General features: G+C 32.6%; 4 protein-coding genes and 5 pseudogenes across 13 annotated transcripts; 6 read left to right on the forward strand and 3 right to left on the reverse strand.

Annotated features, from left to right (window-relative positions):
* Nucleotides 1-1,200: 1,200 nt before the first annotated feature.
* Nucleotides 1,201-5,195, forward strand: AT3G46370 (Leucine-rich repeat protein kinase family protein; the record flags this gene model as incomplete). 2 transcript variants are annotated; one of them, NM_001339248.1, is made up of 13 exons in its annotated part: nucleotides 1,201-1,325; nucleotides 1,454-1,994; nucleotides 2,080-2,555; nucleotides 2,650-2,794; nucleotides 2,897-2,968; nucleotides 3,042-3,113; nucleotides 3,196-3,273; nucleotides 3,370-3,542; nucleotides 3,662-3,879; nucleotides 3,999-4,125; nucleotides 4,241-4,306; nucleotides 4,483-4,672; nucleotides 4,790-5,195. In NM_001339248.1, the coding sequence occupies exons 2-13, from the start codon at nucleotides 1,636-1,638 to the stop codon at nucleotides 5,193-5,195; spliced, it is 2,382 nt and encodes a 793-aa protein (NP_001319694.1). In that variant the 5' UTR covers nucleotides 1,201-1,325; nucleotides 1,454-1,635. The 2 variants fall into 2 exon arrangements, with proteins under 2 accessions (NP_001319694.1, NP_190221.1); NM_114504.2 differs by having other exon boundaries at nucleotides 1,201-1,994.
* A 404-nt stretch (nucleotides 5,196-5,599) lies between these two features.
* On the forward strand, nucleotides 5,600-6,958 carry AT3G46375 (annotated as a pseudogene; the record flags this gene model as incomplete). Its single annotated transcript has 1 exon — nucleotides 5,600-6,958.
* A 1,940-nt stretch (nucleotides 6,959-8,898) lies between these two features.
* Nucleotides 8,899-9,577, reverse strand: AT3G46380 (uncharacterized protein; the record flags this gene model as incomplete). The annotated part of the gene is made up of 3 exons (NM_114505.1): nucleotides 8,899-9,098; nucleotides 9,346-9,438; nucleotides 9,517-9,577. 3 exons carry the CDS (start codon nucleotides 9,575-9,577, stop codon nucleotides 8,899-8,901), a joined length of 354 nt encoding a protein of 117 aa, NP_190222.1.
* A 3,528-nt stretch (nucleotides 9,578-13,105) lies between these two features.
* Nucleotides 13,106-13,786, forward strand: AT3G46382 (annotated as a pseudogene; the record flags this gene model as incomplete). Its single annotated transcript has 1 exon — nucleotides 13,106-13,786.
* Nucleotides 13,787-13,951: 165 nt separating this feature from the next.
* AT3G46384 lies at nucleotides 13,952-14,802 on the forward strand (annotated as a pseudogene). Its single transcript has one exon.
* A 154-nt stretch (nucleotides 14,803-14,956) lies between these two features.
* Nucleotides 14,957-16,264, reverse strand: AT3G46385 (annotated as a pseudogene). Of its 4 annotated transcripts, none has more exons than one of them (3): nucleotides 15,999-16,264; nucleotides 15,677-15,748; nucleotides 14,957-15,573 (listed from the first exon to the last, which is right to left on the reverse strand). The 4 variants fall into 4 exon arrangements; another variant differs by having other exon boundaries at nucleotides 14,974-15,476; another variant differs by having other exon boundaries at nucleotides 15,677-16,264.
* A 1,091-nt stretch (nucleotides 16,265-17,355) lies between these two features.
* AT3G46387 lies at nucleotides 17,356-18,285 on the forward strand (annotated as a pseudogene; the record flags this gene model as incomplete). The annotated part of the gene is made up of 1 exon: nucleotides 17,356-18,285.
* A 2,650-nt stretch (nucleotides 18,286-20,935) lies between these two features.
* Nucleotides 20,936-21,364, reverse strand: AT3G46390 (NAC domain protein; the record flags this gene model as incomplete). Its single annotated transcript, NM_114506.1, has 2 exons — nucleotides 20,936-21,025; nucleotides 21,245-21,364. 2 exons carry the CDS (start codon nucleotides 21,362-21,364, stop codon nucleotides 20,936-20,938), a joined length of 210 nt encoding a protein of 69 aa, NP_190223.1.
* Nucleotides 21,365-22,824: 1,460 nt separating this feature from the next.
* On the forward strand, nucleotides 22,825-27,181 carry AT3G46400 (Leucine-rich repeat protein kinase family protein). Its single transcript, NM_114507.3, has 13 exons — nucleotides 22,825-22,955; nucleotides 23,143-23,686; nucleotides 23,793-24,271; nucleotides 24,380-24,524; nucleotides 24,628-24,699; nucleotides 24,782-24,853; nucleotides 24,937-25,014; nucleotides 25,125-25,279; nucleotides 25,386-25,621; nucleotides 25,742-25,868; nucleotides 25,942-26,007; nucleotides 26,299-26,488; nucleotides 26,601-27,181. The coding sequence occupies exons 1-13, from the start codon at nucleotides 22,877-22,879 to the stop codon at nucleotides 27,007-27,009; spliced, it is 2,652 nt and encodes an 883-aa protein (NP_190224.2). The 5' UTR covers nucleotides 22,825-22,876; the 3' UTR covers nucleotides 27,010-27,181.
* Nucleotides 27,182-27,884: the final 703 nt, after the last annotated feature.

The following is a 27,884-nucleotide window of genomic DNA, read 5'->3' on the forward strand; positions in this document are numbered from 1 at the left end:
CTAATCCTTAAAAGTTAAATGGTATCAACAACTTAAGAGCTAGATTGTTTTACAATTAAACTACTTTCGTTTTTAATTTGAAATATTAGATATTTCGATAATAATATCTACAAATTTACTCCATATAATTTAAGGAAATTTATCATAGTGACCTATATTTTGTGTTTTATTACTAGAATGACATGCCAAAAATATGGGTTATATGTGTAATATTTATGTCTAAAATGCCCTTGTTTTGCTTTGTAGAATAAAATAATATTATAAGAATGCCATTAATAAAAACATTTATTTTTAAAAAAACTAAAATTTATTTACGATATTGCTACTCTGTCTTTTTACTAGATTTTGATAAATTTGTTGCTCTGGTTGCGACAATTTTGTTTTGGACCACATATTTTTTGGTCCACCATAGATTTTGTTTGACAGGCTTTTTTGTACCACAAACTTCTTTGAATATTTGAAGCATCTTGATGATTTTTTTTCGGGACAGATTTGTTTTATGTAGTCTCCCTAGATTTTTTTTCTAAAACTTTAATATCTTGAATGGTTGTGTAAGATACCTGCCACATATTTGTTTTTGAGCAGCAATTTTTTTATTGTGTTGGCAACATCTTGTTTTATTTAAACAAAAAAATACCGTTTAATAAAAAAAAATAAACCAAAGAAATGATTTATAATGAGGATAGATTTGTTTTATGTAATCACATACTTTATAAACTAGTCTATAAATCTGGCATTTTCGATTCACATAATGAATAACAGATTTGTTTTTAATCATGCTATTTATATTTTTCGGATCCAAAGCATAACATATTTTCTCATATCATATTATGCCCGATTTAATTATGACTAGAATAATTTTTTTAGTGATGACGGACTTTTCGTTAGCAGATTTGTTTTTAAAATTTTGATACATCTAGTTTCATGAGACTTATTATATAGCCTCTAGTAAAACTAAAGTACAACACAACTCCAAATCTTACCGTTTTGATTGTATGTTTACACTAGTTTGATTGCATTTGGTTACGACACATTTTTACTAGATCCAACAGATTTGTTAAGTTTAAATATCAAAATTCTTTATTTATTTATTTAAAAGGAATTTAATTAAAAACGTGATTAAAAGTTAGTTAGTCTTTCTACATAAAATTCGGGTTTGTATTATAGTTATTTACTTGGATTAGGAGTCATTTGTCATTTATGCTAAGATTTTAGTCAATCTGGATAAATCTCAATACTCCTATCTAGAAGTTTATCTAGTAATACTAGAAGTTTGACCTTGAATTTATGAGTTCAATGGGTTGAACCTGGTCGCTGGTTTAATGGTATCTCTCTTTTTCCTTTTGAGATAGAAGAAAAGAGACGAGAAAAAATTTGATACCATCAGTTCTGATTTTTTCATTTTATTTTTGGTTTAATTACTATTAACCTTTTTATTTATCTCTTTAAACAGGGTTCATCAGTTTTGATTGTGGGTTATCGCCGGATGAACAGTCTCCTTATAATGAGGAAACTGGATTACAGTTCTTATCAGATTCAAGTGTCATCCAAAGTGGACAAATTGGTAAAATTGATGCAAGTGTGGAGTGGAAGTACCCAAAGTCACAGACAACGTTGAGATACTTTCCAGACGGAATGCGAAACTGTTACAATCTTAGTGTGCATAAAGAAACAAAGTATTTGATTAGGGTTACAAGTAACTATGGAAATTACGATGGTCGTAACGAACCTCCTAGATTTGATTTGTACTTAGGCCCTAACTTCTGGGTAACAATAGATTTGGGGAAGCATGTAAATGGTGATACATGGAAGGAGATTATTCATATCCCAAAGTCAAACTCTCTAGATGTGTGTCTTATCAAAACAGGTACAACAACGCCAATTATATCGACCTTGGAACTAAGGTCTCTACCAAAGTATAGTTACAACGCAATATCAGGTTCTTTGAAGTCGACACTGAGGGCATTCCTAAGCGAATCAACAGAAGTTATAAGGTACGTCACCATTAAATTGATATTAAGGTTTTTTGACTCGTTCCATCGTCCATTGTTAATAATACAAGATTGTGTTGAAGCTCAGGTACCCAAATGATTTCTACGATCGGATGTGGGTTCCACATTTTGAGACGGAATGGAAGCAAATTTCTACCAATCTCAAAGTGAACAGCTCCAATGGTTATCTTCTGCCACAGGATGTGCTCATGACCGCCGCAATACCTGTGAATACTAGTGCACGATTGAGTTTTACCGAGAATCTTGAGTTCCCTCATGATGAACTTTACCTGTACTTCCACTTCTCTGAGGTCCAAGTCTTACAGGCCAACCAGAGTAGAGAGTTCAGCATTTTGTGGAACGGAATGGTTATTTACCCAGATTTTATCCCTGACTATCTTGGTGCCGCCACTGTGTACAACCCGTCACCATCTCTTTGTGAAGTAGGGAAATGCTTATTAGAGCTTGAAAGAACTCAGAAATCAACTCTCCCGCCTCTCCTTAACGCCATTGAAGTTTTCACAGTGATGAATTTTCCACAGTCTGAGACAAACGATGATGATGGTACTTTTTTTCTTCTTCTTAATGGTAGTTAAGTATTGTATGGGGAATGTGGTCTAAATCCAATTAACCTGTTTGTCGGGAAATTTTATGACAGTAATTGCTATAACAAAGATCAAAGACACACACAGATTGAATAGAACCTCCTGGCAAGGAGATCCATGCGTCCCTCAACTGTTTTCGTGGGCCGGTCTAAGTTGCATTGACACGAATGTATCTACCCCACCAAGAATCATTTCCCTGTAAGACCTCTATAACACAATCACTCTTTAGACTTGTGAGAAAAACTTGTCTAACTAAACTTATACTTGTTTATTTTTCTTCTTGTTTGGACTTATACACAGAAACTTGTCTTCAAGTGGGTTAACAGGAAACATAGCAACTGGAATTCAAAATCTGACCAAACTGCAAAAGCTGTAAGTATGACCATTTAAAGAAAAATGTTATATACGTCCGTTACCTTTCTTATTGATTTCTTACAAACTTCAGGGACTTGTCAAATAACAATTTGACAGGAGTAGTGCCCGAATTTCTAGCTAACATGAAATCGTTGCTGTTCATGTAAGTTTCCCAAAAGGTTTTGGTGGTTTTTTTCCCATGGATCATCTTCACCTAAGTATGTAGATTTCTCTGGTTTTAACAGAGACTTGAGGAAGAACAAACTGAATGGTTCAATACCAAAGACTCTACTTGATAGAAAAAAGAAAGGACTACAATTATTGTAAGAAGGAAATTCATCCACGCACATTTTAATTCAAGATCCATTGCCTTGTTAAATTCATCAAAACACTAAAAGATCGATATATTATTTTTGTAGTGTTGATGGCGATGATGATAAGGGCGATGATAATAAGTGTTTATCCGGTTCATGTGTCCCAAAAATGAAATTCCCATTGATGATTGTTGCATTAGCGGTTTCTGCGGTTGTGGTCATTGCAGTGGTAATGATTCTCATTTTTCTGTTCAGAAAGAAAAAGAAATCAAGTTTAGGTATTTGCATAGACTCACCAAATATTAACTAACAAACTATACAATATAAATTAAAATGTCACTGATATTGTTGTTTCTCTACATATATCTATCCCCTTTTCTTGTTATGCCACAAATAGGTATTACGTCAGCTGCTATATCTGAAGAATCGATTGAGACGAAAAGGAGAAGGTTTACCTATTCTGAAGTTGTGGAAATGACAAAAAACTTCCAAAAAACTCTAGGTGAAGGAGGGTTCGGAACCGTGTATTATGGTAATTTGAATGGTTCAGAGCAAGTAGCGGTTAAAGTACTCTCGCAATCATCATCACAGGGCTATAAACACTTCAAGGCAGAGGTATGATATGCCATAAATCGTCTATAGAATCGCACAAAATTTAAAAGAAATCATGATCTATATAGATATATATTTAGCATCACGTTAAGCAAACATATTTTGTCATTGTTGGTCTATAGGTCGAACTTCTTTTAAGAGTTCACCACATAAATTTGGTGAGTCTTGTTGGATATTGCGATGAAAGAAATCACTTGGCCCTCATCTACGAATGCATGTCCAATGGAGACTTAAAAGATCATTTGTCAGGTGAAAGATGTATATATGCAAATATAAATATATATATATATATATATATATATATATATATATATATATATTATATAAAATTCATAGGACGGTTAATTTTGACAATCTAATACAGGAAAAAAGGGTAACGCTGTTTTGAAATGGAGTACTAGACTACGAATAGCTGTCGATGCTGCGCTAGGTTCGTACTAACTCAAAACAGTTCCAGTGACTTGTCATTTTATATCAATTAGTTACTAATTGTATGCATTTGATACATCTGTTACAAACTTCTCATGATGAATTATTTCCATCAATTTTTACTCACTGGAATTTCTGACATGATCAACTAACAACATGAATGAGTCTCCTGCACAGGATTGGAATACTTGCATTATGGATGTCGACCATCGATAGTGCATAGAGATGTCAAAAGTACCAATATACTGCTGGATGATCAGCTCATGGCCAAAATTGCTGATTTTGGGCTTTCAAGATCATTCAAACTCGGAGAAGAATCACAGGCTTCCACGGTTGTTGCTGGTACTCTTGGATACCTTGATCCCGAGTAAGTACTATTAGTTCACTCCCATGATAAATATGTGTGTAATTTATGTCTACATTCATCTTCATCGTTTATATAGAGGTATACATATAAATCCTACTTCATCTCTTTGTTTTCCAGATATTATAGAACATGTCGGTTGGCTGAGATGAGTGATGTATACAGTTTCGGTATTTTACTACTAGAGATAATCACAAACCAAAATGTGATTGACCATGCCCGCGAAAAGGCTCACATTACAGAATGGGTAGGACTTGTGCTTAAGGGAGGAGATGTTACTAGGATTGTTGATCCTAACCTTGACGGTGAATATAACTCTCGTTCAGTTTGGAGAGCTCTTGAATTGGCTATGTCATGCGCCAACCCTTCTTCAGAACATCGACCAATCATGTCCCAGGTTGTTATCGATCTAAAAGAGTGTTTAAATACTGAAAACTCAATGAAAATAAAGAAAAATGACACGGACAATGATGGTTCTCTGGAACTGAGCTCGAGTGATACTGAGGCGGTCCCTTGTGCAAGGTAGTATTTACATAGACGCTTTGCCTACGTTGATGTGTTTCTGTTGGAAGTGATCAAGTCATGCATCATCTTACTTTATTGTTTTAGAAGAGTCATATATTATATAGTTAAGTAACTGATTAATGTATATTCGTATCACACATCGAAGAGATACGAATATAATTGTTAACTACAAAACAATTACATGTGTGTATGTGTCTCTACATTACGTTGTCTTCTAGAGACGTGTTCCTTAGTGAAAGTGTGTCATATAAACCTATAAATACAGTTTGTATATCTAATAAAAGTGTGTGGTTTTCGTTTTATAAAAACAAAGTGAAATATAGAGTAAGACAAAACAGAGTAAAATCTGTGTTGACCGATCCTTAACAACTTTGAGAGTTCAAAGTTCTACATGGTATCAGAGCTATGGAGACAACAATGCAGCAAGTTATTCCAATCTTCAATGGTGAATCGTATGGCTTTTGAAAAATCAAGATGATAACCATCTTGAAAACAAGGAAGTTGTGGGATGTTATCGAAAATGGAATTACGTTGAGTTCGTCGTCTGAAAACTCACCAACGTTAACTAGAGAGCGTGATGATCAAGTGATGAAGGATATGATGACTCTTCAGATTCTTCAAAGTGCAGTTTCTAATTCAATATTTCCGAGAATCGCTCCGGCGTCAAGCGCAAGAGAAGCTTGGAACGCTTTGGAAATGGAGTTCAAAGGAAGTTCACAAGTAAAGATGATTAATCTTCAGACCTTGAGAAGAGAATATGAGAATCTGAAGATGGAGGAGAGTGAAAACATAAATGATTTCACAACCAAATTGATTAATATGAGTAATCAACTAAAAGTTCATGGTGAAGAGAAGACCGATTACCAATTGGTTTAAAAGGTTTTTATCTCCTTGCCGCAACAGTTTGATAGCATCGTTGCGGTCCTTGAACAAACAAAGGATCTATCAACTCTCTCTATGACCGAGATGATAGGTACTTTGAAAGCGCGGAGAAGCGCTTGAGTCTCCGAGAAGAATGTATCAATGAGGGTGCGTTTTATGGAGAAAAGCTTGGCTCAAGAGGAGAAAACAAGCAAAACAAAAATCGCCATGGGAAGACCAACATGTGGTGTGGCGTGTGTAAGAAGAACAATCACAATGAGGTAGATTGTTTCAGAAAGCATTTCACAAAGAGGTGGAAGCTATGAAAGAAGATGCTATGTGTGCGACAAGCCTGGACACATAGCCAGAGATTGCAAACTTAGAAAAGGTGAAAGAGAACATCTAAGTATTGAAGAATCAAAAGATGAAGAAGAAGATGAGTGTCATATGCTCTTTAGTGTTGTTGAAGAAAAAGAGATCTCAACAATTGGAGAAGAAACGTGGTTGGTAGATAGCGGATGCACCAATCACATGTCTAAAGATGTTAGACACTTCATCACTTTGGATCGCAACAATAAAATTACCATAAGGATTGGTAATGGTGGAAAGGTCATGTCTGAAGGCAGAGGAGGTATAAGAGTATCCACAAACAAAGAAGATCATGTCATCAAAGATGTATTTTATGTACCCGAACTAGCAAGAAATTTGCTTAGTGTCTCTCAAATGATATCCGTTTGAGTCATCTTTGAAGATAACAAGTGTGTGATTCAAGATTTAAAAGGAAGGAAGATCTTGGACATCAAGATGAAGGATAGAAGTTTTTCCAATTCGTTGGAAAAAATCAAAAGAAGAAGCGTATGTGGCTTTCGAAGGAAAAGAAGAACAAGGAGGAGGGAATGATCTAAACGCTCAAATAGATCAAAATTTGGAGGGAGCAATGGATGACGTGAAGTGGATAGAAGACATGAGAGAAGAGCTGATGATGATAGAAAAGAACAAGTCGTGGCAAGCTGTGGAGAGACCAAGCAATTGGAGCAGATCAGTTGAGGACAAGAAAAGTACAAGTGGCTATGTCTTTACTCCTGGATTTGTTGGAATTCTAACAAGCAGAAGAACGTTGCTCAATCAACGAAAGAGGCGGAGCTCTTAAACACATCACGGTTCGAAGTTCTACGAGAAGAGCTAGATGTAATGATGAAGCCATGATCAAGGAGGAGTGTTGGAAGTGATCAAGTCATCATCTTACTTTATTGTTTTAGAAGAGTCATATATTATATAGTTAAGTAACTGATTAATGTATATTCGTATCACACATCGAAGAGATACGAATATAATTGTTAACTACAAAACAGTTACATGTGTGTATGTGTCTCTACATTATGTTGTCTTCTAGAGACGTGTCTCTTAGTGAAAGTGTGTCATGTAAACTATAAATATAGTTTGTATATCTAATAGAAGTGTGTGGTTTTCGTTTTACAAAAACAGAGTGAAATATAGAGTAAGACAAAACAGAGTAAAATTTGTGTTGTCCGATCCTTAACAACTTTGAGAGTTCAAAGTTCTATATAAGATATGAGCCTCTCCACCTATTGTCAATTAGTTTTAGGTTGGAAGCTCACAGTCTAATATGGTATTAGATCCCAATCTGCACATACTCAACCCAATCCACATCGGTCCGACCCAATATTTGGCCCGTCGATCCATGCCCAAACATATAGAGATCAATAGCTGGAAGAGCCATCATCTCGAGTGAGTGTATTAGGGATATTATCTCACATTAAAAATTGAGTAGGATCTTAAGTGATATATATAAGATATGAACCTCTCCACTCATTGTCAATTGGTTTTAGGTTAGAAGCCCAGACAAAGTGTTACACAATCTGGTAGAATAACTAGAGAACATGAGGGAAATTTAAAATTTCGTTGCTCTCAGAAACCATCAAAATTTGATGTTTTAATTTAAAATTTTCAGAAATTTAGGGAACTGGCTCAAGAATATCTTGCACATATTAGATTAAAGTACATGATAAACAATTATAAAAAAAGTATTTCTTAATGATGTGGACGTCTTCGCGGGGGACAACACCCTGTTTGCAAACGTAAGATACAAATTAATATTTATTTACGAACTCATAAATAATAAGATTGTTGCTGTTTTGAGCGAATGAAGAAACAAAACAAGAGATAAAAATTATCTCTTCTCTTTTGAATAAGACAAGAACGAAAATAACTTTTTATTGAATCTGAAACTTGTTAGTAATTACATGACTATACAATGAGTTTAATAAGAAACAAACAGATACAACAACACAGTGAGTTGTGTCTCTGCATACTTGTGTTTCTTGACAAATACATAAAACCTTAATATAATTAGAAATTCAATTATGAGAAATTTGCATAAATAACTAACAAAAACTTATTATTTAAGAAAGTAACATCAAACAAAAAAAAAGTTGATATGTTATGTATTTTCTGTATTAATGACAATTTTGCCCTCTAAACTACATACACCTTTTATTTTCCTCTTCTCTATCTATTGCATATCACGTTGTCTCTTTCATTAGATTCTCCATTCTTCATGTGACACAAAATGCTAGATTCTCTAACCTCACGAAAGGTCTCTCTTCCTGTTAAACTCTTTTCTTTGCAACCCGTTGAAAACACTAAATCTATTTATAACACAATATTTGAGTTTGTAAATTATTAGTATTTTGCTCTCGTTATTTATTTGTTGATATGTGGGTTCTTTTTTCTCTCTCTCTCTACCTAGTAATCTCATTATATATATATAAATAAAATAAAAAACTAACTATAATTACATTACTAACAAGTAACAATTATTATTACACTACTATCTCCACCGCCATCGTCACCGTCTTCCCCACCAGTACCTTCACCACTACCGTCATTGCCGATACCATCGTCATCTCACTACTAACAATTAGTATTACCACATCAACGTCACCATTAGTGCCACAGCCACCACTACCATCGTCATCGTTACCACCACTATTACTACTGTCAACGTCACCGCTACGGTTTACTTCAGTTATTTGGATTGCCAATGTTGTATCTATTAGGGTATAGTATTTTTTTGTCACAATGATTTAACTCGATCTTTTGGATTGTCTACGTATAGTTAATACTATGAGAATATGTACTAGATAACTATGAAATCGATAATATTATACAAACTAATTATGAGCTACAGTAACATGTCGGAGAGATAGAGAAAATAACATATGTAACCTCCATTCAATTTTTCTCTCTTTTGTTTATCTTTCTCTCACCATCATTATTAAACCTCAAACTTGATCTTTCCACCATGGCACCATCATCATCAACACCACCCTCAACTCCACCGTCAGTACGATCTTTGTTTCCTCTGACATTGCAATAGAACTCTATAGAAAAAATTTACTAATCCTTTTAGTCATTTAGAATTCTCAATTTTCTTCCACCTCCATTGATTTCAAGAGCCACATGTCTTTTTCTACTCTTGCATATCTCTTTCACTTCCATATCCTCTTATTTCTCTCTGATTTCGATATTCTTTGTAACCCATCGTCATGTTCTACAATTACCACACGAACCTGTGACTCATAAATTCGTTTCTTAGATCCAAAATCTGTATGAAAAATACAAGTAGTATTTTTGGAAATCATGCTAATAAAACAAATATCTATATATTTATCAATATTTCGTGAGATCTAACAAAATCTCATGTATTTTAAGTAATTTTCATGTTATTTAACAAAATACATATACTTTTCTTTTAGATACATGTTATTTTCACTTAAAACCGTGTTTCTTTAGAATTGTCATATTCTATATCAATTCTATTAACCAAAAATAGATTGAAAAATACAAGTAGTATTTTTGAAAAACATGTTATTAAAACAAATATCTATATATTTATCAACATTTCACAAGATTCAACAGAGTTACATGTATTTTTACGTAATCACATGTAATTTTTAAAATTCTCATGTTTTTTTTGTTTTTTCTTGATCTCCACCACTAGAGATCTTTTATCTTTGGTTTGATCTTCTCCATCACCACTTCCTCTGCAACCATCATCATCATATAGAGTTATCAACATCAATCACCACCGCCTTTACCAAATTTGTTATAACATTCGGTTCTTCATTACGGCCACCTCCGTAACCTCATCGTCACTTTCATTCGAATCACTTCCACCATGGTATCTATTTTTGCTCCCCTAATCTTTCACCACCATTGCTTCCTCTGAAACCACCATCATTTCTATACCACATTCATCATGGTTCTAAGACCATTGTACCGCTTTCACCATCGGAGCTAATTTTTCTTCACCGAATCTTTACACCAACTTACAAAGCAAATATATCATTTTATAAAAACTATAATTTCAGAAGGTTAATTGGTCTTTTACTCACCCCTACCCCACCATAAAAAGAGTCATTTACCCAACATTTCTGACATATAGTTATTTTCTTAATTATGATGTCAAATTTGGCTATCTACTAATAACACCCTAATATTATTTAGTTTTATTCTATACTATTTTATTTGTATGTTTTAGATAAATATTATTCACTTTTTTAGATAATTTGTATTAGATTTTAAAATTTTAAATCATGTTATACTCAGAAAAAAATCTATGTTTTTATAAAACTATTGCAAGATTTAATCAGTTATTTTTTTAAGTTTAATTCAACAAGCAAAATCATTTGGGGTAATATTAGTTTGGCCATATCATCACTATTTTCTCTCTTCTTCTACACATGTCACTACGTACTCTTTCTTTTTCCACTGCACGTGTCTTTCACTGCTGTACAATTTTTTGTCTTTTCACTAATCCAATATATTACTTTCTTAATATTTTTGAATAAAATACTATATTCTTAATTATATATTGGATTTTGATTAGTTTTGCAATTCACCCTTCAATTATCTACCAACAAAAATTGCCTCCTAACTCTAAATGTAAAAAAAAAAAATTGGCTTCAAAAACGAATAATACATGATCACTAGATTTTAACCCGCGGTATACCGCGGGACGATTTATTTTTTAAAAATAATATATATTAAAATTTGCAAATTTTATTTTTATAAAATATTTATATTTTACAGTTTATAATTGTTATTAAGTAAGGCTATACCACGAATCTATGAGACAATTGTTAAAAAACTGAAGTTGTAACCCCTATTAAAACAACATATTAATAATATTTTAAAATTTTATAAATATTGATTCAAATACATCCACCATATAACCCAATTCCAAAATAAAACCCGTTCTATAATTTCTTTACCCGTCCCGTGATTTTTTTTTTAAAGTACTAATTTTTAAAATTTAAGAATTATTTTTTATAGATAAAAGTTTTGCAAATTATATCATTCTCTAATACATTTATATTTTATATATGGTAACATTATACATACCACATAACATTTTTGGTTTTATATAATCTTTTCTAAATTAAGATGATTTGATATGTTTAATATTAGTGGTCTTAAAAAATAATAAATTAAAGATTTAACCCGTATTGAAACGGTGTATTAATTATATTTTACTTTTTTATTAATGTTGATTCAAAAACCCGTCACTCCAAATCTATCTTGCCAAAAAGCCATTTATTTTATTAATATTAATTTTATTAATGATATGATTCTGAATTATAATCTAAATATTTTAGCTAATAACATAGGAGTATACCATTTTTATTTAATAGGGGAATGTACCATATGAACCGAATGCACTTTTACCCAAATCCACCAAAAAAGTCTTGTAAAAATACTATAGAGATAAGAAACGATAGTCGGTTTTGATAGGTATAAGATTAGCAAATATATTAGTTAGCTTAAATTAGTTAAAGAATACAAATTAAAAATATATATTATACTTTATTCGAATATAGTATCAAAACTTATATAACACAGAGATTTGATAAAATTTTAATTGTTGAATACTTTTTTTTGTGCTAATTTTTATGTGATTAAGATTTAATTTAAGATTTAATTGATTTTGTATATAAAATATTAAAAGTAAACTGTGAGTTGTATATGTTTTGTTGATATTATCTATATTTTTTAGTGTTTAAGATTATACACTTGTAGTTTGATTGTTAATTTAAGAGTTTCACATGTAGTATACCATCTTGTATTAATATCGATCTAAACCCGTCAATTCTAGGATTTTTCAGCTTGCATTAAAAATTGAATCACATCATACACATAAAAAAATCTAATATATTATTAATTATTGTATTATATAAGATTATAAATTTTCAATATAATATGTATGAAATTGAATATAAATATTTCAAATTATGACCCGTTACTCAGTAGAAAGTTTTCTTAAATCTATTTTTCACCCGTTATAATATTTTTTCATGTATTGAACAGTTTATATTCGTTTTCAAAAATTCAAATTATGGCATATGCGAAAAAACTCTAATTATTTTTTTATAATGATGATATTATTTTTCGCAAAAATAGAATCATATATAGATGAGAAGTGAACTATAATAATTAATAAAAAATTAATATGATAATTTAGATATCAAATCTAATTTGTTGATTTTAATAGGTTACTTTTTTGGAAATTAATAATGTATTTCGTTTTTCTAATTAAATTAAATTAATTAAAATTTAGATATCAAATCTTATATGTTGATTTTGATTGGTTATTATTTTTGAAAATTAATAATGTATTTCGTTTTTTAATTAAATTAGTAATTGACTTTTTAATCTTTAAAGAGATAAATTAATTTACTCTTTAAAATTTTATTTCTAATGACATACTTATGTAATTACTTACAAAAATTAAGGTTATATTTAAAATGTACTTCCCAAATAATATAGTAGGATGAATAATCCATTTTTTTCCATGTCAACATTTCTTCACCTCTCGTGTTAGTTAGTAGTTCCGTACTATTGTAGACCACTTGGATATCATACTTCACGTATAACTAACAATAAAAAAAAGGCTTATTGTCCACTAAAAACGTACTTAATCCTTAAATTCTTTTTGCGTCTTAGTTACAGCGATGCTAGTAACGGTGACTAGTCTACTTTATTTGCTATTGCGGTTTGGTGTGGATGGAAGTGGCGGTGCAGCAATGTTTTCGGGGATAACAGGAAATGCAGTGATAGGGTGCTTTTTATCAAGGATGTAGCTGCGGAGGTTTCGTTAGCTACCACGAGAGAAGGAACTAAGGCCGTCGACTACTCGAGTTAATATGCAGATCCGTTGGATGGCTCCTATAGAGGGTTGGTACAAAATGAACACAGATGGCGCCTCTCGCGGGAACCCAGGTGTAGCGTCTGCGGGTGGGGTGCTACGGAATAGCGCGGGAGAATGGTGTGGGGGATTTGCGGTTCATATTGGGAGGTGTTCGGCGCCATTAGCGGAGTTGTGGGGTGTGTACTATGGGTTGTATATGGCCTGGGCCAAACAACTTACGCACTTGGAGTTGGAAGTGGATTCGGAGGTGGTCGTAAGCTTCCTCAAGGCAGGGATAGGTGAGACTCATCCCTTGTCTTTCCTGGTACGTTTGTGCCAAGGCTTTTTATTAAAGGACTGGCAAGTCCGTATTTCTCACGTATATCGGGAAGCTAACAGTCTAGCTGACGGGTTAGCTAACCATGCGTTCTCTTTGTCGTTGGGTCTTCATGTTTTTGATGAGGTTCCGATTTCTGTAGTCACGCTGTTTAGCAAGGATAATAACGGGCCTGCGCGCCTAAGACAACTTCGTTTGTAATTTTTTCTATTTAGTTCTTAATAAAATCCGGGGATTTTCCCCGGTGATTCACCAAAAAAAAAAAAAGTAACGGTGATGACAATTTTGATTTCAAAATATTTGGGTTTTTTTTTCTCTCCCATTTTACCACTTTTTCATATTCATATTACATTGTGTAGAAATTATTCATATGAGCGTTTGCTAATATTTTCAGGACTGGTCGAGCGATTCACTGCCAAAATTGTGAATTTTGTGCTTACAAGATCTTCCCAACTCGGAAATGAATCTCATATTTCAACGATTGTTGCTGGTACTCCTAGATACCTTTTGATACCGAGTAAGAATTTTAAATTAACAAGTGGAATCTTTTAGTCGATGCTATACTATCCTAGATGTGAACTTCACCATGCCATGCCATGTTGAAATTTGTGTCCATATTCATATTAGTTGGTAAAATAATGGGCACATGAATCATACTACATATTATTGTCTTGCCAGATATTACAGAACGGTTCGGTTGGCTGAGATGAGCAATGTCTACAGCTTCGGGATTGTGTTATTGGAGATGATGACAAACCAACGTGTGATTGACCAAAACCGTGAAAAGCGACACATAACAGAATGGGTAGCTTTAGTGCTTAACAGAGGAGACATTACCAAGATCATGGATCCTAATCTTTACGGCGATTACAACTCAAATTCTGTTTGGAAAGCTCTTGAATTGGCTATGTCATGTGCAAACCCATCTTCCGAAAAACGACCAAGCATGTCCCAAGTTATCAGCGTACTAACAGAGTGTCTTAGAGCATCTCCAATGGAGAGAACCCCTCCATGGGCTCTCTCCATTTTTATATGATTAAATTTTCTAAAAAATGTATAAGAGAGCTTTTGGTTTGTTTTTTTAGTTTTTCGTACTCTAATGATAAGCTCTCTGACTCGGGTTCTCTGAAAAATACAAATTATTTTAAAATTATTTTATTTCATATAACTTTGTTATTATTGCAAATCAGAAAATATTAAACATACATTATTTTGAAACGTTTTAAAAAATTGTGCAAATAAAAAAAAAGTGTTTTGTCTATGTAAAAACAAGAAATGTTGTTTGTGTTTTTGTAAAAAAGAAAGTGTTTTTCTTTTGTAAAATCAAGAATAAATGTTGTTTGGGTCTTTGTAAAAAAAAAGAAGAAGTGTTGTTTGTGTAGAAGTGTAAAACAAGAAGAAAAGGTTTTGTTTGAAATAATATGTACAATCATGCAATACGGTTCCTTTTGGTACAAGACATTCAAAATGAGGTATCTTTCAATATAGTACAAGACATTATATTTCAAGAACTGCAATATCTCCTCACCGTGTCCTTTATCACCTAAAGCGGCACCAAATTTCCTGAACTAAAATTGTCAATTAAATCACCCAATTTGATCTTTACAATAGGTTTCTGAAACAAAGTCACTATCATCCTTAGATTTTCAGCACCATAACTTTTCTTCTTCCTACTACCTTCTCTAATAAAGAACTACCAAAATATTACTAAACCAACATACAAAGATCCAACAGCTCCAATATCAACAATTTTATTAAATACTACTGAAGGTCATGCCTCAAGAAAACTCCTCCATAACTCTTCTTTCAAGTCAATCAAAATACTATCAAGCAAGCAAGTAAACCTTGATCTTATCCCCTTTATGGGGCTTGTACTGTAAAATAAGAAAAAATCAAAGTAACTGCATCAACCAATAGAGTATGCAGGGAAAGCGTAACTTATTTCGTAAACTGAAGTTCCCATAACCATAACTACATCACAAAAAGGAAAGCATGAATAAGATAAACAGAGAAATCTTGAGAAGAAATCGATTAAATTTAGAATAGAGTTTCATATTAGAATTTAGAATCGTACTAGTAATGCCGACACTCCAATAAGTCCACCATGGTGCTCCACCGTTACCAGCATTTGACCAGAGCTTGATCACTGGCCATTATCATATTACAGACAAATACAACATTTTCAGCTCCATTAGTCTGTATTCGATGATAACAAAATAGAGATGGAAATGAACAAGTGCTCCTAAATTGATTCAATCACATAACATATGCAAACAAATCACGACTGATTTTTATGATTGAAAACAGAACAGATTAAATTCAAGCCAAATCCGAGAAAGTCAAAACGATTCAAACTAATATATCTATCAATATTGCCAAAACGTAATCATACAAACCTATAAACCTTAAACGTAATCATACAAAGCAAACTATAGCCGATTTGCTATGCCGTCAACCATTACTCTACAAATCAGATTTGTTATTCTGCGATTTCACCCAACTTCTGCCGATGGTCATTAGCGTTGATGAATCCGGCGTTGGAAACCTCAGATAACACGCCAACAAACAATCACCATCGTCAATTCATCGGCTTATCAAGAGTTCACCGGTCGCGCGAGAGAGAAAGAAAATCGATTTCGGACAAAACAATGAAGACTACGCGTTTTAATTTTTTTCTTTTGTTAAAAGAAGACAACCAATAAATATAGGACACGTGTCCGCCTCTCTGCTTCCCTCATAAACTCTCTTCAGAGAAACGCCTCTCTCGTTTTCTTTTCGTTTTGATTTATTTTTAATCAAAAAAATCAAGAGAGCCTTTGAAAAATAGCTTTAAAGCCCAGCGTTAGAGATGCTCTTACTTCTAAAAACTTGATGAGAAATAAGAATCATGACATGGAATCTGATAGTTCCCTTGAACTAACCAAGAGCTTTGATACAGAAGTTGTCCCTCGTGCTAGGTAGCTTTTGCAAAGAAGCCTCGTATGTTTGAAGTGTTTCTTGGCTTGTGGTATGATTCTTTGGTCAAATAAGTCCTTAAACTTTTTGTTTTGAGATATCATAACTAAAAAACAAGGGAGGAGCAGTCCTTTAATCTTGTTTTTCTCTCTTGTATGGGAAATTGTTGTTTGCAATTTCGTTCCAGATTCATTGGCTATTTATTTCTTTAAACAAAAACTTATAGCCAACAATCATATTGGCTGCAAAAAGAAGAAAATGATGCTACAAATGTCTCTTGAATTTTCTTTTATTTGATATGACTTTTCATCGTTATTAAAAGAGACAAAGCCTGAGTTACCCTCAACACCATGAAAAGACTAAGTGTTGTTCATGATACATCTGGTTTATTATGCTGCCTTCAATGTTTTCTTATTGGCCATCAAATGGCCGCTCCATGTGATAGCTCGATTGACCTCTTGGCATGAATTTATCTTTGCTGGTTTCCTTTTTTTTTTTACTCTTTTTATCCCATCTTAGTTCCCTCCATGGACAAGATCCAACAAATTTCAACACCTAAAAATGACTACAATATGAATATGCAATGCATGTTTAATGACGATAAAAGACAAAATATAACTAAAATGCAATGAAACCAAGAAAATGGTGAAAATCTAAGAGTTAAACTAGGTAAAATACAAACACATCAATTTCCCATACTTGCCTTTTTATTTGTAATCAAACAAACAATGCAACAAATTTTTTTATGAAAAAGGTTTAAAAGTGGAGAGTTATAACCAAAATGCGTAGCTTACCATTTCTAAGCTCGAGATGAAAGATCTTGGAAAGACAAAATTTTGTCTAGGATTACAGATTGAGCACCTGAAGAATGGAATCCTTGTGTATCAAATGACATACACAGAAAATGTGCTTAAGAGATTCTCTCTAGACAAAGCACATCCGTTGAGTAGCCCAATGATTGTAAGAACACTTGATGTGGATAAAGATCCATTCCGTCCTCGAGAAGAAAATGAAGAAATTCTTGGCCCTGAAGTACCATACTTAAGTGCAATAGGAGCATTAATGTACCTTGCTAGTCATACAAGACCTGATACATTTTCGGTGAATTTGTTAGCAAGATTTAGCTCATGCCCAACTCGAAGGCACGAGAATGGGATCAAACATCTCCTTAGATACTTGCATGGTACAAAAGATATGGGTATATTCTTCTGTAACTCGTCCAAAGAAGACTTGATTGGTTTTGCAGATGCAGGATATCTATCTGATCCTCAAAATGGTCGATCACAAACAGGATATGTGTTCACCTACGGTGGTACTCCTATTTATTGGCGTTCTATGAAGCAAACCATTGCAGCCACTTCCTCTAACCATGTAGAGATTTTGGCTATCCATGAAGCTAGTCACGAATGTGTATGGTTAAGGTCAATTATCCATCATATACGAGGAGATTGTGGCATACTTACAGGAAAAGAAGTCCCTACGGTCATGCACGAGGATAATGCAGCATGTATCTCACAACTGAAGAAAGGATACATCAAAAGTGACAAAATCAAACATATTGTACCGAAATTTTTCTTCACCCCTGATCTACAGAAGGATGGCGAGGTACTTGTCACACAGATTCGTTCAAGCGAGAATTTGGCAGATTTATCTACCAAGGCGCTACCAACTGCTACTTTTAAGAAGTTATTCCAAAAGCTCGGATTGCGTCGTCTCAAAGATTTGTGATGTATTCATGAGGGGGAATAGATGCGCTACACTCTTTTTCTCTTAACCATAGTTTTTTCCAGTGGATTTTTTTGGTAAGGTTTTTTAATGAGGTAGCATTACATGCACATTTGCAATTCCTTTATATAATAACTAGATATTAACCCGCGGTATACCGCGGGCCTATATTTTCATTAAATAAAAAATAATTGATTTTTTTTAGGATGATTTATAAATTTATGCTATTGTTTGATTTAAATGTATGATACACCGCGAGAAAAAAAATTCTAACTCAAATTTTAAAGTTTTAAGTTGTATTTTTTTTATTTTGTTAAGTGTTTAATATTGTATATAAAAATTGTATTTTGATTATTGTTTCTCGGATTTCACCGTACTACACCATCCTATATTAATATCGACTCAAACCCGTCGATTCTAGGATTTCACCCGTGGTAGTATTTAATTGTATAATTATATTTTGATTGTCATTCTAGGATTTCACTCCTAGTTCTATTGCAAATTATTATCAACCCAAACCAGTCAATTCTAAAATTTCACCCGTAGTATAAAGTTTAAATATTTATTATATTTAAACTTCTTATAAAAGAATCGAAATGTGTTTTCAAAAAATTAAAGTTTTTTAAGTGTATTTTTTTCTAATATTGTTAATTTTGTTTAGTGTTTAATATTATATAATTATATTATGATTGTTAATTATAAGGTTTTTCCGTAACATACCATCCCATGTTATTATCCACTCAAATCCGTCCCACCATATAACCCCGTCTCAAGAAATTAAACACAAATTTATCATTTTATTATAAATTTCAAATATTTATAAAATTAAAAACTTCAAAAAAAATTAATAGTGACCCAAACTTCATCATTGAATTTTGATTGTTATATCTAAGATTTCTTTCAAAGTATATCTAGGATTTCTCTCGTAGTATATCGTCCCGTATTAATATCTTTTATATTCTTTATAATGTTTAAATTTCTTGTAAAATTCAATTTATAGTTTTTTGAAACTTTTTAAAGTTTCAATTCTTTAAACTAAAGAACCCTAATAAACAAACCATTTTAATTTTGGACACCTCGTAAATCAAGCTTCATGCTCATTCGTAATCGAAATCATTTTTTTTTTTTTTTTATGGTATGGCTCTGAACCATTGTCCAAATTTTTTAAGCAATGTGAGATATTGTACAATCGTAATGTTATCCACCCAAACACGTCCTACCATATAACCCAGTCCCGTGAAATTAAACATAATTTTGTTATTTTCTTATAAATTTCAATATTATAAAACTTGAAACTTACAAAAATACAATATCTGTTATATTTAAGATTTTTCATGTAATATATCGTCTCGTATTAATATATTTAATATCTATTTATAATGTTTAAATTTCTTGTAAAATTCAATCTAATTTTTAAAACTTCATAAATTTTAAAGTTATGAATATTTAAAACATTTTTAAAGATAAACTTTATAAAAAGTTTTTAAAATTATAATATTTAAGTTTTGATAAAGTTATAATATTTATAATTTTTTGAAACATTTTAATGTTTCAATTCTTTAAAATAAAAAACTTGAGTAAATCGGATAACTATTTTAATTTTGGACGCCTGATAAATCAACCTTTCTGCTCATTCGTAATCAGAATCATTTTGGTCCTTTTATAATATGGCTCTAAACCATTGTCCAATTTTTCTAAGCGATGTGGGACATTGTACACATATTATTTCTTCATCGGTTGAATAATATATGTTCGTTTAAAAAAATTTGAATTACATTATATGCAGAAAAAATATAATATTTTATTAACTATAAATTATAACATGTTATATATTTATAAAAAAAAATATTTATAAGTATAACAAAATAAATAAAGTAGAAGATCAAATAAAAGTGAAAGAAGAATTATATATTTATGTTTAAATTAGGTAAAAATATTTTAGGAAATTAGTTAAGGTAAATAACAAATATGCTTAGTTTAGAGATATTATTTATTTTAAATTTGGTAATTAAATCATTAATTTCGTTTTTGAATTATTAGTTCTTAGGTAACTTTTCCAAAAATTAATGTTATCCAAGATCCGAACAGAATTAAACATGTTATCCAGGATCCGAACAGAGTTAAACCTGGTAAAACCCACCCATTTGAATTAATTGTTGAATTATGGCTCAAATCTTCAACATTATCTTCAAAAAACTGCTACAAAAATGTATATATAGATACGGAAAAACGGTCTATTTCTCCACGAGAACTATGACATCATGCCAGATAGAGCCCGATCTATGACCACGATCCAGATGACCCCGAAAAGATAATTCTCGATCTATATCTCCATGAATCTATAGTTCAAAACCTATATCAACCCCATAAGCATAATTTTCACCTATTTACCCACAACCATTGGTTTTGTTCGGTTTACTATTTCTATAACCAACTAATGAAAACACTAAACCAGAATAAACCTAATTTAACCGAGTATCACTAAATAAATAAACAAATTAATTAATTAATTGAATTATTATGAAACAGTAACAACACGATGACGTTCTTCTTCCTTTCAATGGTGATGGTGATGGTGATGTTGGCTCCAGTGATGGTGGCTATAGATATATTTTCCAGTTTTTCCCCTTTTCTTCTTATCCCTCATCTCCGCTCAGATCTGCTGCTTAAGCAAAGCTTCATCGACTTTGATTAAACTCGAATTGAGACCTTCCCACATTATTCCACCCATTGAAATCACTTGCTTCATTTTGTAGAAGATTAATAACGTTGAATCAGCCATTGTCGACTTGATGGTTTGTGTTGATTGTTTTCTGTTTTTTGTAATTACCAGATTGATTTTAAGATGAGCAATTGAAAGAACAGTAATAGAATTGGATAAAACTTATTTAATAATTGAGATGTTGATTTTGTTTAATTGGGTTGTTCTTTTGTGAATTGTAAAATTCATGCGGAAGCTCACCTCGATCTTCTCTTTCTTAGCCATATTCTTAGCAACGATTCCAGTTTTCAGGTCAATGTCGATGTTAACGTTATTAGCAATGAGAATGCGTTTAAAATGCTTTGTTGAATATCTCTTCATTAGTTACGACAAATTTGTATGTGGATTCAAAATAAATCTAACACCCATCGTAACAATCAAAGAGAGATAAACTATTTTTTCAAATAAACATAATCTGGAATTTTATAGGGAAGAAGAGAGAAGACAAGACGACAGCAATTTTGTTATTTCTTTTTTTATTATTAATTTTTTTTTTTAAGAAGGTTTGACATATAAAGTGGTTTGGTATCGGTTTGAGTGGATTTTTATCGGGTTTGGTCAGCAAACCGATTAAACCCAAATATATGGGGAAATAGATGAAAACTATCAATTTTGGGGAGATAAAAGATCGAGAAGTATCTGTTCGGGGACATCTGGATTGTGGTCATAGTTCGGGCTCTATCTAGCATGATGTCATAGTTATCGTGGGAAAATACCGTTTTTCCATAGATTATCAGGGGGAATGTTATGAATAATAGATATTATATGGATGTTCATTAAGAGCCCATTAGAATATTCTAGAAATCTTTACATTATTTGGTTACCCTAATATGTATCTCCTATATATATCCTCTTGTTACTCATGAATAATACACAACAACAATTCCTAAACCTAATTGTTCTATAACATTGAGTACTTTTAGTAAGAAAAAAAAGAAGAGATTATTTGTGTCAGATTGACTTATGCTAGATACTAATTAATTCACCTTACAACTTAATTTTAACGTCAAAAAGTGTTATTCTTGCTAATTTCACTTAAGATTTTTAAGTTTATCATTGTTTGCAACATATTTTTTTTTGTTAAAGGGTTTTAATTGTCTGCAGCATATTGAAATTATAAGTTGCAAAATCGGAAAGTAGAAAGAATTCAAAGTGTATGTTAAGGAAAAAAAAGAAAAAACATCGCAAGTGTTACACTAGATTAAATTCATCTCATTTGGAGAAAAGATCCTAACGAACGGCGAACCCAGTATCTCCACCTAAGATATTTATCACTAGACCAAAACCACGTTGGTTGACTCGACAAACAATCAAACTTGTCTCAAATTGGATATTACATAGAAGGTCAGGAGGATTACCAATCTGAAGAAATGAAGGAGATGATTCGGTCACGAATGGGACAACAATTATTCATAAATATCCAGGTAAGAGTTTCATGCTTTGGTATACTAGTTTATACTAATGAACCAGTGGCTTTGAAACTCTGGTTTGATTGTAAATTTGACTGGACTATAAGCATTTTTGTGTTGATAACTAGTACGAATAAACAAGGCAAGTTGAATAAAAAATACTGCCCACTAGCAATTAGGAAACATATTTATTCATCAGTCAATTGCATTTCCTTTGTAGAACAAATCCATTATTTGATAATCGCATAGGTGTGACCTGTTTTACATGATTTCAAGAGGCTTGACTTTATTTTTTTAAAGAGAAAAGCTGAGGCATGACTTGGCAATTAGCTCTTTCACTTAAAATGTCCAAATGAGTTTTGTCTACACAATACTTATAAGCTTTTTGTTAGTGTTCAGATTTTTCTTGGGAATTTAAGAGTAAATGGAGAGTTCCCATAGGTTTTTGTTGGTGGCGCTAACAGTAGCTTCCTCTATTATTCACCTTGTTCAAGCTCAAGCAGGTAACTACATTTTAATTCAAACGTTTAGGATTTTTATATACATTTTGAGAAAAGTGAAATGTATAATATTATTTGGATAAGCAGTGTATATCTTATTAAGTGGCTATGTTTGTAAAAACGCCTAAGCATAGAATCTACACCGTTGAGTTTGAACCATTATATTAACCTCTTCTATCTCTTTCAATAGGGTTCATCAGTTTGGATTGTGGATTATCCCCGAATGAGCAATCTCCGTATGTTGAGCTGGAAACTGGATTACAGTTCTTATCAGATTCAAGCTTCATCCAAAGTGGGAAAATTGGTAGAATTGATGCAAGTCTTGAGTCCAAGTACCCAAGATCACAGACTACGTTGAGATATTTTCCAGATGGAATACGAAACTGCTACAACGTTAATGTTTATAAGGGAACAAATTATTTGATCAGGGCTACAATTAACTATGGAAATTACGATGGTCTTAACATTTCTCCTAGATTTGATTTGTACATTGGTCCTAATTTTTGGGTGACAATAGATTTGGAGAAGCATGTAGGTGGTGATACATGGGAGGAGATCATTCACATCCCAAAGTCTAACTCTTTGGATGTGTGTCTTATTAAGACTGGCACATCAACGCCGATCATATCAGTATTGGAACTAAGGTCTCTACCAAATAATACTTACATCACAGAATCAGGTTCTTTGAAGTCTATACTAAGATCATACCTAAGTGTATCAACAAAAGTTATAAGGTAAGTCAACTATTTGATATTAAAGTTTTTTCTTACCCATTTACTTTTTTTTTAGTCATTGCAAATTGTTTGTAGATAATGATGTACAAGATTGTGGTTACCGCAGGTACCCAGATGATTTTTATGATCGAAAATGGGTTCCATACTTTGAGTCAGAATGGAGGCAAATATCCACCATTCTCAAAGTGAACAACACCATTAATGGTTTTCTTGCGCCGCAAGAGGTGCTCATGACTGCCGCGGTACCTTCCAATGCTAGTGTGCCATTGAGTTTCACCAAGGATCTTGAATTCCCCAAAGATAAACTTTACTTCTACTTCCACTTCTCTGAGATCCAACCTTTACAAGCCAATCAGAGTAGAGAGTTTAGTATTTTGTGGAACGGAGAAATTATTATTCCCACTTTGAGTCCTAAATATCTAAAGGCTAGTACTCTTTATAGTGTGTCACCATTTGTTTGTGAAGTAGGGAAATGCTTATTAGAGCTGAAAAGAACTCAAAACTCAACTCTCCCGCCTCTACTTACCGCCATTGAAGTTTTTACAGTTATCGACTTTCCACAGTCTAAAACAAACGAAGATGATGGTAAGTTTTTTTATGGATAGTTAAATAATTTATGTGGAGTACATATGCTCTTTTGATGAAATAATCAAAACATCTTTATATGCTAAATCTAGCGTAAACTTATGACAGTGAGTGCTATAAAAAACATAAAAGACACCCATGGATTGAGTAGAGTCTCATGGCAAGGAGATCCATGCGTCCCACGACAGTTTTTGTGGGAAGGTCTAAGTTGCAACGACAAGAATGTGTCTGCATCACCAAGAATAACTTCCTTGTGAGATATCTACTACTCAACCCTCGTTAGACATTTTAGAAAACATTTTCTAACTAGTAACTACACGAGACGTTAATTATTATTTTTGTTTGGATCTAAACAGAAATTTATCTTCAAGTGGGCTAGTGGGAACCATACCTTCTGGAATTCAAAATTTTACTCTTCTCGAAAAGTTGTAAGTATGGTTAAGTGAATGAAAATAGTTTGTTAATGCAAGTGAATTTTTTTCTAATTGATTTCTTACAAATTAACTTTAGGGACTTGTCAAATAACAATTTGACAGGACTGGTGCCCGAATTTCTAGCTAAAATGGAAACATTGTTGTTCATGTAAGTTTTTTCCGACATGTTTATACTTTCTCATGGATAATTTCACCTGAACTTAAGGACAATTTTTTTTTTGGTTTAAACAGAGACTTGAGGAAGAACAAACTGAATGGTTCAATTCCAAATACTCTTCGTGATAGAGAAAAGAAAGGACTACAAATATTGTAAGAAGGAAATCCATTCGCACACATTTTTTTTGTTCAAGATCTCCCTTGTGGCACAAGGCTTTTGCATTCAAAATACTAAAAGGTAGATGAATTATTTTGTTTTGTAGTGTTGATGGTGATAATACGTGTTTATCATGTGTCCCAAAAAATAAATTTCCAATGATGATTGCTGCGTTAGCTGCTTCTGCGATAGTTGTCGCCATATTGGTACTGATTCTCATTTTCGTTTTCACAAAGAAAAAGTGGTCAACTCATATGGAAGGTATTATTAATTACCTAATTATTAACGCAACAATTTATATATTATAAGGTGTCATGGATATTGTTGTCTCACTAGATTGTTATTTGCATATATCTATCCCCATCAGTAATTTTGCCAACAATGGATATTATGTCCAAGACTATATCCGAACAATTAATCAAGACAAAAAGGAGAAGATTTGCTTATTCAGAAGTTGTAGAAATGACAAAAAAATTCGAAAAAGCTCTAGGTGAAGGAGGGTTTGGCATAGTCTACCATGGTTATCTGAAAAATGTAGAGCAAGTAGCGGTTAAAGTACTATCACAATCATCATCGCAAGGCTATAAACACTTCAAGGCAGAGGTATGATATGCCATAGATCTTCCTACAATATGAAAAGAAAAAAAATCACACAAATGTATTTTTGTTTTATATATTTCACATCATGTCAAACAAATGTGTTTTGTTATTGTTGGTTTGTAGGTCGAACTTCTTCTAAGAGTTCACCACATAAATTTGGTAAGTCTTGTCGGATATTGCGATGAAAAAGATCATTTGGCCCTCATCTACGAATACATGCCCAATGGAGATTTAAAAGATCACTTGTCAGGTGAAAGATGAATATATATCATTATTAGAAATATTTAATTCATAGGACGACTAATTTTGACAATTTGATACAGGGAAACAAGGTGACTCTGTTTTGGAATGGACTACCAGACTACAAATAGCTGTCGATGTTGCCCTAGGTTCGTACTAACTCAATATAATTTCAGTCACTTGTTCATATTTAAAGATGTCATCATGACTCAGAAGTAGATATATATGATTCAACTATATGGACATAAAAGTATATGTAAATACATCTTAATATAAGTAAAGCACCAAATCCATATAAACACTTTCCAGTAAAATAATTGTATCCACAATTTGACACATCTGTTATAAACATATTAAAATGATAAGACTATTATTTTACATGAAGCTTTCACTCACCGGAATTTTTAGCATCAATTAACAAGAGTGAGTCTATTTCATAGGATTGGAATACTTGCATTATGGATGCCGGCCATCGATGGTGCATAGAGATGTCAAAAGTACAAATATATTGTTGGATGATCAGTTCATGGCCAAAATTGCGGATTTTGGGCTTTCAAGGTCGTTTAAAGTTGGAGACGAATCTGAGATTTCGACGGTTGTTGCTGGTACTCCTGGTTATCTTGATCCCGAGTAAGTACTATTAGTTCACTCCCTTGATATATACAACATATAAATTATGCATGCATTCATCTTCTTTGCCAAAATGTATACATATAAATTCTCCATCTCCTTTATTGTCCAGATATTATAGAACAAGTCGGTTGGCTGAGATGAGTGATGTATACAGTTTTGGGATTGTATTACTAGAGATTATCACAAACCAACGTGTGTTTGACCAAGCTCGCGGAAAAATTCACATCACAGAATGGGTGGCATTTATGCTTAACAGAGGAGATATTACTAGGATTGTTGATCCTAACCTTCACGGTGAATACAACTCTCGTTCAGTATGGAGAGCTGTTGAATTGGCTATGTCATGTGCAAACCCTTCTTCAGAATACCGGCCAAACATGTCCCAGGTTGTTATCGAACTAAAAGAGTGTTTAACTACTGAAAACTCTATGAAAGTAAAGAAAAATGACACAGACGCTGGTAGTTCTCTCGAACTGAGCTTGAGCTTCGATACTGAGGTGGTCCCTACTGCAAGATAGTTATGTGCATAGACGCGTACCTTGTGTCGACGTATCCTACTTGTGCGTATTGTTCTTGGCAAAAGAATGTTTAAATTCTATTTCTAGACGTCACAAGCTTATAACTACATAAGAGACATAAATGTACAAGTCTTTTGATCGTGTATATGAATTTGTTGTCTGGAATTTGAGTACCTACCTTCCACATTCATTAACTATTTCATTATGAAATTAGATCACACTAATTATTAAGGTTAGGAAAGAAAATTATGGATAGTTTTGTGCATGATGAAGCAGGGGGATAAAGCCAAGTGTTACAAAATCTAGTAGAGAAACAAGAGAACATAAGGTGACAACTCGGTGAGCTCAGAAACCATCAAATATTTTCAAGTATTAGTTAAAATATATTTCAGAAATTTAAGGAATTGGCTCAAGAATATCTGTACATATTAAATGAACTTACATGATACAACAGTAGTAAAGAAACAAAAATCTTCAATGATATGGACGCATGTGCCGGTGATAGCACCCAGTTTACAAACGTTATAAAAAAAAAAATACAAACTCAAAAATAATAAAATTGCCTTAAAACTCTTAATGCAAAAAAAAAAAAAAAAAAAAAAAAAAACTGGCTTCAAAAACGAATATTACATGGACAATCAGAATGTTGCACAAGACTCACTAGCCATATACGACAACCAAGTTGCATAAAGCAAAATAATAAATCATGTCAACTCTTTCTATGTCAACATTTCTTCACCTCTCATGTTAGTTAGTGGTTCCATACTATTGTAGCCTATATTTGTTTAGTTATTAGTAGTTTCTTTGTGATAAAACTAGACCACTTGGATATTATATCACATAGACTAACAAAAAACGGCTTATTGTTCACTACA

Source organism: Arabidopsis thaliana, chromosome 3, assembly GCF_000001735.4.
Source record: "Arabidopsis thaliana chromosome 3, partial sequence".
NCBI classification, from domain to species: Eukaryota; Viridiplantae; Streptophyta; class Magnoliopsida; order Brassicales; family Brassicaceae; genus Arabidopsis; species Arabidopsis thaliana.